The sequence below is a fragment of the Adiantum capillus-veneris genome, chromosome 27 (genome assembly GCF_014529385.1).
Source record: "Adiantum capillus-veneris isolate H3 chromosome 27, ASM1452938v2, whole genome shotgun sequence".
Lineage (NCBI taxonomy): Eukaryota > Viridiplantae > Streptophyta > Polypodiopsida > Polypodiales > Pteridaceae > Adiantum > Adiantum capillus-veneris.
Genome location: NC_140957.1, coordinates 124,376,341 through 124,390,563, shown reverse-complemented (window position 1 = coordinate 124,390,563; position 14,223 = coordinate 124,376,341). Strand labels below are relative to the sequence as shown.

Here is a 14,223-nt window from a genome sequence, read left to right as displayed (position 1 = left end):
TAGGTCAAAGCGAACCAATAAAAATACATAGTGCACAGTTAGGTGTTCATAACCAAATTATACATTCCACCATGTGGAATCCATGTCCCAATAGCATCAATTTTAAGGTCGTACAAGCACGTGCCTCCTAGACATGGCATCCAAAAACAAGGGACAAAAAAGTATACTCTCTCTCGTGCTCGAAGGAGGTGAGTTCCTAGACCCACCCACACCCCCCCTTCCAAAAAGAAAAAAAAAGTTTAAACACCCCCTTGAAGACTCGTTGCTTTGCCATTGCACTTGAAAACTCATCATAAGTTGCTTTGCCATTGCCTTGAAAACTCATCATGATTCCTTTCTAGCCTTTTCTAACCTTTGTTTCTCCTTAAAGTTTCAATGCAAGAGAGTGCAGCATATGGAATTTAATTTTTTGGAAGCCATTAGGTGATACTTATTTAGTAATGCCACATTTTGCCATTAGAAGTAAGTAATTGGATACACTAGGTCTATTCGACAACTTATTAATTAATTAGGACTGAAGATTCTTTATGTTATTGTTGTGAAACTAACTCATGTCCGTTGGTCCAAGTTTCTGCGTGCGTCTTGTCTTCTTCTCCTGCGCTTGCTCTCATCCCGATCTCTGTGTCCCCCCTTTGTCTCCTCGCTACACAACCCTCCTGTAAACCCTTGCCTCGCGACGCTGATCTAGCCTCAAAGAGAGAGAGAGAGAGAGAGAGAGAGAGAGAGAGAGAGAGAGACGTGCCTCCATTGCTTGCGAGAGAGAGAAAGAGACCTATGTATCTATGCTCGTCCTTGTGCATGACTCTCCCAAACACCTCCATTCAATCAAAGCTCCCCTCCCCTAGCTACTCATCCCCACAAAGCCTGCTTGAGCTTCTCCTCGGATTGTTAGCGCCTCCCCACCTTGCCATTGCATCAACCAGGAGTGTGCGCAATCCTGCCGCCTCCCCACCTTGCCATTGCATCAACCAGGACCGTGCATAATGCCCTACTCTGCATTACGCTTGCTTCCTCTGCTCCACAACACGATTCCCTCTCACACACGCCCGCTCAACTGATTCGCAACCCACCAACTGATGGAAAAAAATCAAGCTCTCATCACACGGCATTCCTTTTTCTCTCTCCTCCACGTGGTAGCTGCCCGCTTTTTTTTTTACTTCAAACTGATCAAAGGGATCTCCCAAGATCCCGCTTAACTGACCTGCTTAGCAAAATGAGAGGGACATACTGATGTCAATGTTGCATGCATCGGAGAGCAGCCAAAGTTAGATTTTGCCTAAGCACTTTACGTTTCCAAGAAAAAAGCCTTGTCTTTTACGTGCTTTCTTTACATTTTCAGTAGCTTCACTTGAAAACTCATCACAAGTTTCTCTCATTTTCTTTCCAGTGATACAGAAATAAATCCCTCACCATCATTCTATTTACAACTCTTAGTGCTGTTAGAGAATCCTTCACTTTTGCTTCCTTCACCAGTTCAAATTGTATGCAAAATCTGTGTGTGTGTGTGTGTGTGTGTTTCTCCTCTATTTGCTCTCCTCTCTTCACTCCTTAGTGATATTAGAACACTTCAAGACCCTACACATGCTTTCACAGGCTTCTACGAGTAACGAGAGATTTCATCATTGTAACTTGTTTCAAATTGCTCTGTTTTTGCATCAACCTTCGTTTTCAAATGATTCTATTGCCAAAAACCTTTTTTCTTGCACCCATCTACGACCTCTACTTGCAACCCTTTTCATTGGAATTGCATTTTGGGAAATGTTTTCTACGTAAAGTCTGCTTTTTTTTTTGCAACTGTATAGTTTTTGCAGGGGTTTTGAGACAATCCATTGCAAAAACTCAAGTCCTACTACTGATTTTTTCATAGGCAACTATCACATCAGTCCCTCATCTACAAAAGCAACCCCCTATTGGATAGTACTTTCAGCAATTTTCCACATTCTTGCGTATTCAAAATCAGCATCCAATTTGTCACAAGTGATGATATGACATGGTGGTATTGGACCAAAACAAAGGAGAAACAGTCGGACCGGAAGAGCAGACCCGGATCTGAGCTGGCAAAAGCGTGAAACACGGTGAGAATCCCAATTGGATCCACGGACTGGTGTGACAATGATGCTGTGGTATCAGGGAAGAGAGAGAGAGAGAGAGAGAGAGAGAGAGAGAGAGTTCTATTATCGTCCTCGGAGGTCAAATATGACCTATGGGACCAAATGAACATGTCACATGGTGTGAGTGGAGGTCATAAGTGATTCTCGATTCTCAAAAATGGCTAAAATGAGCGTCGCAATAGAGAGTATACATCGTGGTTGGGAGAGGAAGGTATCTAGGGAGAGCTCATGGCTGAATATATGGGGAAAAGTGGACCTAATGTGGTCAAAAGCTGAGCACTCAAGTAGTGCGTGGTACTCACTCTCTCGCACTTGACGAGGGCATAAGGTGCAAAGTCGATGACACTCCTCACCAGTGCCCCAACGTCCTGTCTCGTAGCGTAGAGAATGGGAGCTAAAACGAATGGAGGCAATGGTGCAGATCGCACTCAACGGGATGGGCTCAATGATGTAGGGATGGGTTCGGTTACCTCGTTCGGAGAAGAAGAGAGATTTGTAGTTTGGGGCAACGTGTGTGGTGTAATGGCTGAAGCGAGAACCTCTGGATTTCTCCCAAGCCGTGATACATTGGCATTGTAAGAAGGCCTCATTAACTTGGGAGTCGATCGACGCATCCTTGACCAAGTGACATGCATCCCATCTTCCAAACCATTTCTTGATATCAAGCATCCACCCCGAACTTAGTATTTTGCTCTTGTATGTCTTTTGAACCTTTTGACTTGCTTCATATGCGATTCTAGGAAGTCGATGCAAAGGGCTATGTTGTGTTTTACGCATGTACTCCACAACCCTTTGCATGCCCAAGACCTCAATGGGAAGCGATCCGGACTCAAGAAGTAAGAGCATGTAGGGTGTTTGTGTCTTGACTTGGAGAAAGTTGGTGAGAAAACGCTTTTAGACATTCTCAAACTCTTTTCAAGTAGACTTCCAGATGCTTCCACCCCACACCTCCACTCCATATAGAAGCACCGGTGTCACCAATGTGTCAAAGAGGTACTTTTTGAGAGCCCAACACTTGATCTCTCCAGCATTGCACATGTTCTCAAATGCATGATAAGCCCTCTTTCCGGCTTCCAAGCGATGCATTGCACAATCTTTTCATTTATGATTGGATGGAACCTCAAGGCCAAGGTACTTGAAGTGATCTACCACTTCAAGTTGCTCATTGTTGTATACAGTGCATGGATTTTTGTCATTGAGGATCTTCACAAGCATAACCTTGGTTTTGGATCCATTCACGATCAGCCCGCTATGTAGGCAAAAGCGTTCCAAGACACTCATAAGCTTTTGTGCATCTTCTAAGGTATGTGCCAAGAGCACTACATCATCGGCATAAAGCAAAAGCATGATCACCGCATTTCCGATCTTAACCTCTTCTATGCCTTCTTGCTGCATAAAATAAAAAACCATGCATTCCAATTCATCAATGAGTAACCCAAAGAGGGTTGGGGAAAGTGGGCATCCTTGTTTAACACCAATGGGGCTTGCAAAAAATTCTGAAATTCCATCTCCCATACGTAATCGACATATCACTTTTTGGTAGATGCGAAAGACTGCATGCATAAACTCTCTCGGCACTTGAAGGCTTTGCATACGTCTCCAAAGATTTCCTCGCGGTACCATGTCAAAAGCTTTCTTGAAATCCACAAAGCAGCAATACAACTTTTTTTCTTTCAATCGAGACGCTTCCATAAGAACTCAAAGAGTGACAAGGTGATCAATAGTGATATGATGCTTTCGAAAACCTGCTTGGCCAAGCGCACGTTTGTCATTCTTTTCAGCCATTCACTTATCTTCATCTCCATGATACATCCAAATAACTTTGCCATCAAAGAACCAATCATTGTAGTGCGATAGTTGTTCACATTGTTTACATCTCCTCCTTTGTGCAAAGGTTTGATCCAATTTGCACTCCAATCATGAGGCATGCCATACAGAAGTGCAAGGTTAAACATATCGCATATCCAATATTGTGTTTTCTTGCTTGTCCATTTAATCATTTCAGCCTTGACACCTTGAAGGTCACCTGCCTTGCGAGTAGCAAGTTTCTCAAGCGCGCGGCATACATCTTCAATGGTAAAGAAGGGAGACATAAACGGAAGGGAGATACAACACTCCATCTTATCAACATTGGGTTGCTCATAGAGTTTCTTGAAATGCATATACATATCCTCAAGAGTCAAGTCACCAAAGCTCTCAACGCGCTTGCCTTTTAGATTTTGCCAAAACTTGCCACATGCATGTGCTTTCTCTTGCGCTAAAAGAAGTTGTTTTTTGACTTCACACCTTCTCCTCTTCTTTTGAACAAGTGCTTGTATGTGTGCGAGCATTCCAAGTAAACTTCCTTGTCTTTGATTGCATCAATTTTAGCAAGTGTTTTCGGGCTTGACTACATTCCATGTCAAATCATTTCTTCTTGGTGCTATCGTTCTTAGACCTTTTGCAAGACATGTGTTTCACCGAAAAGCATTCCTTCGCACAAGAGCAAATTACTTCTTTGAAAAATTTCCACTTGCATTCTAATGTTGGGCTCTCTTGATGCTCTATCATGCTTAACGTTTGGTCCACCATATCAGCATATATAAGTACTCGTTTGAAGTTTAGACGTAGGTACAAATGATTCACATCATCATTGGAGGCTACATGCTCGGGCCGTTTATCACACTTGAGGTGAATACATAACATCCTATGATCCGATTCTGGATTCCATTCACCAAGTGTAAAGCTTTGTATGCATTCTAGAGTGGCCTCCAAGAACAACATAGTCAATCACGCTATCACCATTGTGCTTTCTACATGTAAAGTCATTGGTGCCTTGCCATAGAGATACACCATTTGCAATGAGCATTCTGGTACTATTGCACATATGTAGAAGTGACTTTCCATAGTGATCCAGTTCTTTTGCATCATTAGAACTTCGATTATACATGTATGAGTCATCCATTCTTCTTGAGACATGCGGCATGTCGACTTGTTGTGTGTCGTGTTGTAACATATTTGTGCGAGCATTCATGTCTCCAAAAACAATGACTTCACCTTGATCCTTGTAATGAGCAATGTCTTCCTCTAGTTCAACAAAGGGCTGATCTCTATCCATATTCAAGCGAGCATAAAAGTTGGAGTCATAGTGAGGAATGTAGAAACCAGCCACAAACATGACTTGACCATTTGGTGGGCTGATTTTCAGCCATCAGTAGCGTTTATACTTATCTTCTTTGGAAACATCTTTCAAACCCTTTTTGGTCATACATGCTACGCCTCCTTGGCCTCTTCGTTGCTTTGCATTTTTGACCCATATCAAAGAATGCACATCGTATTTGTCAAATCCAAGAATTTGTTGCGCATCATGCTCCCGTTTTGACAAGAAGTATCACATCGGAGCCATTGGTAAGCTCATCAATGCCAATTCTCGCATTCCATGGATACCCGTTACAATTCCAAAAGCTTATTCGCAAGCGTGAGTTGGTCTCATAGATCATGTGTCCCTATTTGTTGGGTGGACTTGCATCCTCATGAAGTGGCTTTTCTTCTTGAGATGATACCTTAACCTTCTTGCTTCTTTCCTCATATGCTTTGCGACGTACATTTTATTGCATAAGAGTGCGATCATCATATACATTACAACCCGTTCCTTTGAGGTAGATCCAACCATTATCAAGGATGATCTTTCTCTTCATCTCATCAGCCATGGTACATACGATAGGTCTTTCTCCCGAGCGAGGGACTCCTTGTTTTCCAACTCAATGTGCACCATAAGCCATGATTCCTGACATGCCAAAGTGTGTAGCAAAAAACTCTTCAATAGCAACCGCAAGAGATTGAGGTGTTTCCATGCTTTCCTCCTTGATTTCACGAATGACGATGTTCTTTGAACATTTTTCTCATTCTTGCAATTCTTGAGTGTCCACATTCTCTACATTCTTTGCTTGGACAATGGCTTGCGTGATAGGAGATGTAGAAACCACATTATCCTTACATATATCAGCCCATGATTTGGATGCATTTCTCATCTCACATACATCATGTCGTATTGTATCTATCGTTTCCTCTTTCAATACATGATCGCTCTCAACTTTGCTCAAGTGCTCTTTCAATACATTCATGTCAACAAGAGAGCGTTTACATTCTTGAACTTCATTCTCAAGATGCATCAAGCGTGTTGTTTGCATTTCAAGAACCTTCTTGAGGTGCTCATTCTCCACAATGAGAACTCTTAAAGTGCCATTCTCCATTGCAAGTGCGCCCAACTCTTCACCTTGCTTGTTGACGGTTTCTTGTAACGAGATCAAGTAAGCCATGATCATTGCTTCCGTTGTTGTAGACGATGTGGTTGGATTAGCATCCAAATTCCTTGGAGATTTTGCATCATTCTCCATGGTGAGTGTGGCTTTTCCACCTTTGCGAGTTTTGTCTGACATTGCCTTCAAGTCGGCAACAAAACCGAAAAGTTTTGACAATTTTTTTTTAGTTCTGATATGCTGTTACAGCAAAGCCTTCTATTACACAAAAAAATTATGTCTTTACATCAATGCGTAGAGGGCTTCGTGCTCTTCGACTGAGGCTATAGATCGCCTAAATCAGAGTTCGGATGAGCAAGTTATGGTCAAAAGAGTGAACTGTTGTCTACTAGGTCAAAAAACGGCTCACAGAGAGAGAGAGAGAGAGAGAGAGAGAGAGAGAGAGAGAGAGAGAGAGAGAGAGAGAGAGAGAGAGAGAGAGAGAGAGAGATTCATTATTGTTCTCGGAGGTCAAATATGACCAACAGGACCAAAGTTACAAGTGATGTAGTATGTATGGGGCTGATGATTGATTATCAATGCTCCAAAATTGTGGTGATGAGACTCGCAATGGAAAGAGCCCCCATTGTGGCTTGGAGAGGAAAGTATGTAGGTCTAAGTCATGGGGCTAAAAATGTGAGGGAAGTAAGTTCGGATGTGACCAAAAGCTAAGCACTCTGATAGTGTGTGGTTCGTAGACTCTTGAACTTGCAATGAGCATAACGTGCATGAGAGAGAGAGAGAGAGAGAGAGAGAGAGAGAGAGAGAGAGAGAGAGAGAGAGAGAGAGATGCGTTATCTTCTCAAAGGTCAAATATGACCTATGGGATCAAAGTTACATGTGATGTAGTATATTTGGGGCTGATGATTCATTAGAGAATTTGGGAGGTCATTTGGAAGGCCTTATTGAGGAGAGAGAAAAGGAGGCGGGACATGGATTTGATAAAAAGGTTTATAGTATAGGAATATATCTGGTTTGGTAGGGTGGTAGTGGCCGTCAATGAAAACACACTCCTTCTGTGGTTACAAAAAATCAAATTGCAAATGCTCAATTCTTGCTACGTTGCAAACCATATTTACAAGGGGATTGAGGTTTCTCTGCTGCATAGAGGACCATATTGCAACCTGGAACCTTGGAAGTAGAAACTGTGTAAATTCCTTGGTTCCCGAATGCACAATGGCTCTGCAATGGCCTATAGTGAAGCTATGTAGGTTGACAAGTTCTACGTGGGGATCATACAGCTCCCGAAACAACAACAATCCGTTGACGTCCAAAATAATTAGTCTCTGCAAACATTTTGTAAAACAAATAAGTAGTTAGAAAATAGGTGGACTTTCATATTCTTTTACATTGGTTCTTACCGGAACAATCATGTCAATGTCTAGCAAAGGTTCACATTGGGTTTGCCTGTTGTGGAGGTTGTCTTTTCCAGTGCTGACATCCTTGAGCTTTTGTTCTCACTAGTCCCTTATTCTTCTGTTGTTCAAGACTCTTGTGTCTCCAGTGTCGAGGGCTCCATTGCACCTGAATTAGCTTTTAATGTGCTATGATCTATTTGTGTGTCAGGCATAAATGACTCTTGATTTTCAAGCTCAACATGTGGAAGTGTGGCAAAGGTGTGATGTGTTTGAGGGGTAGGGTGTTCTTTCTCAGCCCCTCCCTCCGCATAAACGTTTTCCTTGTGAAACCCTCCAAGCGTAGAGGGAATTTCAACATTTCTTCCTCAGCCCCTCAATCTGTGTGATCTTGCTATTGTGTGGGCTTCCCCTCATTTAGAAATTTCTCCTTGTCAAACTCTCCCTCTACAGCATTTCTCTTCTAAGAAGTTCCTCCCTCCTCTTGCTTCTGTCCTTTTTCAGCTTCCTTACTGTTGCTGTCCCTCATCAGTCATCGTTAACTCTATAATGTGGTCATCCAATAGGGTATGTTCTGCATCCATGCTCACGGGATGTGAAATTGAAAGCAATGCTTGATTAGGGTGGCATGGTATGGGTGCAAATATTGTACGGTGTACTTCTCCAATGCACTCTGCAAAAGACAAAACAAAAACAAAAAGGAACCGAGACACATTTTTGTCCAAACAGTCACAATGTTATAGTAATGTTGTGCAAAATGCATACCTTTGACATGAATGGCTTTAGTGCAAAAAGCTTTGTAGTATATACAGAGCATGGAGGAGGCACCTCCATCCACATGAGTTGGCATCCGTCTGTAAAGGCACCGTGACTTCCTTAATTTTTGACATGTACAGTTTCTAGATTTCTGTATAGCCTTCCATATGCGTGCAATAGTTTTTGATGCATCTGCAAGCAGGAGGAGTTCTCATAGTCTTAATTCTGGATGCGTTCCTCAAATTGAGTCTAGTGTCCAGATAGCTAGCTTGTCAAGTTCAATGCAAACGAGGCTCCAGTGGTGGTTGGTCTTGTATGAAAAATTATGATTGCTACTTGCAGCTTTGGACAATGGACAAGCCACTTCTCGAATGTGCCGATAGGGGTGTTTTTCATTCTGAGAAAGACAAAAATTTGGGGATCCAAGATATATATTTATGCATGACTTTGTGCAGGTAGCTGGCTCTTGATCAAACTACAAGACATTTACTAGTTGTTAGTCTCTAGCCTCAAGGCTAAATAAAAATATGATGAAGCTGGGGAAAGCATCTGACGTCAAGAATATATAGACAATTGAATCTGTGATTTGAGCATTTGGATCCCGCAATAGATTGATACCCATAGAATCTAATGAAAGTCTTCTTATACCATCTTCTAGTTGTATATCTACTATTAATCCTTCCTCCATAGATAATAAAATTTTGTTGTTGCTAACATCAATTTCGTGTGTAATAATGTGGTAGCTGTTAATCTCTTCTTCTATAGCTTTTGTTGCATTTTCCTTCTCTTTTAGTTTATTCATCTCCTCTACACACCAATTTTCTTGCTCAGGTATTCACATCGTGTGTGACTTCTACAATCTTCACCTTTGCCTGTGGCCTTGATGAAGGAATAAGCAAAATTTCCTTCATTTTATTGTTTATAATTCATGGGGCTGGAGCAGTTTATCATATCTCCATCTTACTCTTTTCAAAGTTTCACTGTCCTTGTCCATCATCGTTACCCTGTGTTGCAACAATTGTTATGTCATTGAAATATTTAGCAAAAAATCTTCTGCTGTCTCTTGTAGTGCCAGAAATGCAACAAGTTTCCACCTCATGGTCCCAAAACATGCTTCCTCACATATTGACCTGACTAGTCTTTGGAATGGAAGATTTGGTACTAGACGCTCAATACATTTCTGAGCCTTCTTGATTTCCTCGAACAGCTTGATGTGTCTTTGTAGCCTCTTCATCCTTGGAGCTTTCAAGAGCTTCATGGGCTTTCCTGGTCTCTTGTTTTTACTAGTAGATATTCCTCCTACTTTAGCTGCTTTAGTAGTCAAACCTGGTCCTTTGCCTGTCTTCCACGCAATCACCTTTTTTCTTGCCATTTACTTGTAAGCCAATCTCTCTCCCTCTCTCTCTCTCTCTCTCTCTCTCTCTCTCTCTCTCTCTCTCTCTCTCTCTCTCTCTCTCTCTCTCTCTCTCTCATGGGCCCTAGGCTTTTTTGCTCCTTTTTTCTCTCTCCGCATACTCCGTCGGTCTCTCTCTCTCTCTCTCTCTCTCTCTCTCTCTCTCTCTCTCTCTCTCTCTCTCTCTCTCTCTCTCTCTCGTGCAGCCGTTTTTTGACCTAGTAGACAACATTTCACTCTTTTGATCATAGCTTCTTCACCCGAAATTTGTCTTTGCATCAATGCGTAGAGGACGTCGTGCTCTTTGATTGAGGCTATAGATCACCCAAATCGGAGTTCGGATGAAGAACTGTTGTATACTAGGTCAAAAAACTGCCGCACTAGAGAGAGAGAGAGAGAGAGAGAGAGAGAGAGAGAGAGAGAGAGAGAGAGAGAGAGAGAGAGAGAGAGAGAGAGCTTTATTGTTGTCCTACGGTGCACATATATGTAGTATTGGTCTACCGATTGTTCTTCATGCACCGTGGAGCATATAATGGGTAGAAAAATAGGGGGGGAGAGAGGAGTTGGAACTCAAATAAAATGAGATGCTCTATTAAACTCTTTAAAATGGCAACAGACCAATCTATTAGAGAGAGAGAGAGAGAGAGAGAGAGAGAGAGAGAGAGAGAGAGAGAGAGAGAGAGAGAGAGAGAGAGAGAGACCAATAGCTTGCAATTTTGTAAAAATGTGTTATAATTTAATAAAAAAGTCAAATGTTGTGTGTCTACGGTATGTGGTTGAAGCTTCTTAGTCCGAATACTTACCTATTATTGCATGTATTATGTTTTTCTTTATATAAGATCTCACAAAATGAAGAGGCAGAAGGTCGATCCAAAAATTGTCTTAGGTGAATAGGAAGCAAAAGGGAGACCACCTCAATTGATGAGAGGCTCTTTAAAGAGAGATGTGGACTTTGTGCAGGCCAAAGATATATTTCTTGGAGATGATGTTATGGGGACAAAGGAACCCCTAAATGACTCAAAAGCATCAGAACATGAAGAAGTGCCTGTAATCCTGAAGCTTCTAGTGACTAGCACCAAAAAGAGAGACATTGATCTTTCTTCTACCTATGAGCCAGCTACAAAATGTAAGGAGGAAGGGGTGGATGGTGTTGAAAATTCTGCATGTGTGGATGAAAGACCGCTTGATTTTGCAGTATCTACAGGAGCTGCTAAAATGTTCGACAAGGTCTCTTCTATCTTCAATTCCCCATTCATTCTTGATGACCTTATTCTCAAGTATGAAAGAGACAAGTTGAGCTTGAGGTCCAAAGGGATAGGGTGGTTCTTGCTGACATGGTGGTGGTGCACTTAAAAGATTGTGATTCCACAAGACAGTCATACAGGAAGTACCATCAGCTGCCTATCATCTTTAGATCCTCATGGTGTCCTATGCACGAACGAGATTGCAAGCTAATCAAAGAATCCTTTGGCCTCCTTCTATTCTTAAATTCTCTATCTGCTAGTCTCTTGAAGGATCCTTTGGAGGTAATGGAGGAGGAGGATCTACCACCCAATGAACAAGATGACAAGGACATGGAGTCCAATGAGGTTCCCGAGATTGAGGAGGATATTAATCTTGAGGTGGAGACTAAAGAGGTGCAACAAAGCAAAATACTTTCAGTTAAAACATCTAATCAAACTACCTTTAGATGTGTTTGGCTTTAATGAGAAGCAAGCCACATTGATGCTTCCTAGAGTGCCAGAGTTCAAATTTGGTGAGAGATCATACATTTTTCTCCATGACATTCAAAGTATATTTTTCTTTAAGGGAGGACTTTGTACTTGCCACCATCTCCAAATTTCAAGAGGGGAGGAGTGGATTTGTATATGATGACATCAATGATGATGATGCGATGGAAACCTCCAGTAGCCCAATGGAGTGCCTCAAACTCTGCTTTGACAAGGCATAAAAGTATAGAGAGACACTCCTAGATGAGGCTACCTTCCAAGCTATCAGCAAAAACCTCATGCCATCAACCAGTACTCAAGAAGTAGAGGACTGGTTTACACGTCCTGCACAAGGGTCCTCAAGGTTGGTGGACCTATGGAAGGATGACTTATATATGCAAGATGAGAGCTACGTGGTAGCCCTCCCCCCCCCCCCCCCCCACACACACACACACACACACACACACACTAATAAAAAATCTAGTTGTCATTGTCCTTTTCTAAGTCATCCTTTTGTGTACAGTCATGGATTACTGAAAAGGATGACTTCCTTCGCCGTCGGACAAGAGAGTATCGTGGAAGAGATGCAGTGCTAGGACAATACCTTGCCAGACTCTGTGAGGCACCCATACTAGTCTTTCACAATGGAATGTCCTAAAAGGGAAGTACTGCAACATTCGCCCTCAAGACGCTCTCACGCTTCCTAGGTGGAACAATGCTAACACAAAATGCAGACAAAGTTATCCTCGTCAACAAAGTTTTTGCTACTTAATATTTTGGATATTGTCCAGAGTACACTGGTGGTCGTGCAGCTTATTATTACACATACACAACAATGGCACTCACTTTGGGGAAACAAAACCCAAATGAACTATTAAACTATGGCAAACATTTAATGATCCGATACAAGGGTAATGTGCCAAAACATATCCACTATCTGTCATCAAGTTGAGAGACTTGTGACTTGTATTGTATCTATTATATCATTAGGCATCTCTTGTACATGTTGTGACCTAAAATCAAAATCTTGTACTGTATCTATTGTACATATGGTGACCTAAAATCAAAAGCTCTTGTGACTTGTAATGTGTCTATTGTACATGTTGTGACCTAAAATCAAAATCTCTTGATCCACCTATGTTTAAAATATTGTGTTGTCTCTCTCCACTTTCTTTGGCCTTCACGAGCACTGGAGTTGTTGAATGCCTTACTCGTTTCTTTTTCTTTTGTTGAAAATGCCTAATTGCTTGTGTTGTTGCCAAACAGTCCAATACATGTTTTTGCTGCATCCGATGAAGGATTCTGCGATAAAACCACTGAAATGACTCTTTCAAATAGTTTGCCTTATCTCAAGATCCACCATGGTGTGTATGTATGAGATATGCATTCTTGGCCATGTAATGAGACTTTTCCAAGCCTTGCGTGTTCCATATGTCTGGGTTTCCATACTTTTGAATGAATTATGGTAAGTGATTGAGAATGATGTTCTGCAAATAAAACAAGTTGTCAGGAAGTTTAAACATCCTTTTAGTCCTTTTCATTTAAAAGGGTGCTTTAACAATACCATGTAATAAGTAATCTGAGTTTCAATCCATGTTGTCCTAAATGCTTCTTTAGTAGCGGTAGGTTCTCCTTAAACTTGTTTAGAACATTTTGTGTCCACTCATCTGAAATATCACAATGATGGAACTCCACACTTCACCCTTGGCATTGCAAGTTTTGGGTTCTTGGTCCTTCACTGACATATGGAGACTTTTCCATTGCTGAAACTCAATTTTGCTGACATAAGTGGACTGATATATCCTTCCATGCTTGGTTAGCTTCTTATCTTTCATGCCTGTTGGTTTTGATAAAAAAAGACATGCCGTGATCCCACCAATAGATGGTTTGCAAGGTGCATCTTTATCATTGGTTGACCTTTTCTTGTTCCACTGGATGTTCACATTGTCCCCATGGAGACCCATAGAGAACCAGTTCAAGTGCCTCTACTGTGACTTTTTGTTCTTTTGAGTTCTTGATTTTCCAAGCAAACCCAATGTACAACTACACCAACTTCTCCCCAATTCTGCAAAGATCATCCATAGTACAAATGTGGACATTGACAAGTGGAATATCCAGAATTGGGTGGAAATTAGGATCCTCATTGTGGCGAGTAGGATCCTTTCTCCACCATTTTGGGTCCATTATATTTGCAGGATCCATGCATTACAAGCATGGAGCCTTTATCATAGCACCCATTCCACAATTATACATACACTTCAGTGTTTTAAGGTCATCTGCAAGATGCCATTGGACTTGAAAGTCTCCCCTCCCATTGACAACCAACACCTTTCCTTGATTCATTTGTTTATCAATGATATTAGGGATAGGGGGTTTGATGGAATACCTAATATAAAATATCGTGGTCTTCTTTCTTTACCTTCAAGATTAAATCCGCATGAGACGTGAAACTAAATCTAAAATTAAATCTCAAGAGGGCTCACCAAAGGTGAAGAGAAGAGGGAAATGGAATACCTGAAAAGCACCAAGCCACCATATGTTTGTTTTTTATTGAACACTGAAGTATGAAGGATCATCAGTGGGGCATTTTGAAAGAGCCGTATTCATCAATGTTATTGTGAC

At 41.5% G+C, this 14,223-nt stretch overlaps 1 protein-coding gene across 1 annotated transcript; it reads right to left on the bottom strand.

Annotated features, from left to right (window-relative positions):
• Positions 1–9,520: 9,520 nt before the first annotated feature.
• LOC147422713 (uncharacterized) lies at positions 9,521–9,871 on the bottom strand. The gene has a single exon (XM_086503084.1). The coding sequence runs from the start codon at positions 9,869–9,871 to the stop codon at positions 9,521–9,523; it is 351 nt and encodes a 116-aa protein (XP_086359210.1).
• Between the last annotated feature and the right edge of the window lie 4,352 nt (positions 9,872–14,223).

Excerpts from the sequence above, each read along its gene's own strand:
- LOC147422713 (XM_086503084.1), bottom strand. The coding sequence starts at position 9,871 with ATGGCAAGAAAAAAGGTGATTGCGTGGAAGACAGGCAAAGGACCAGGT.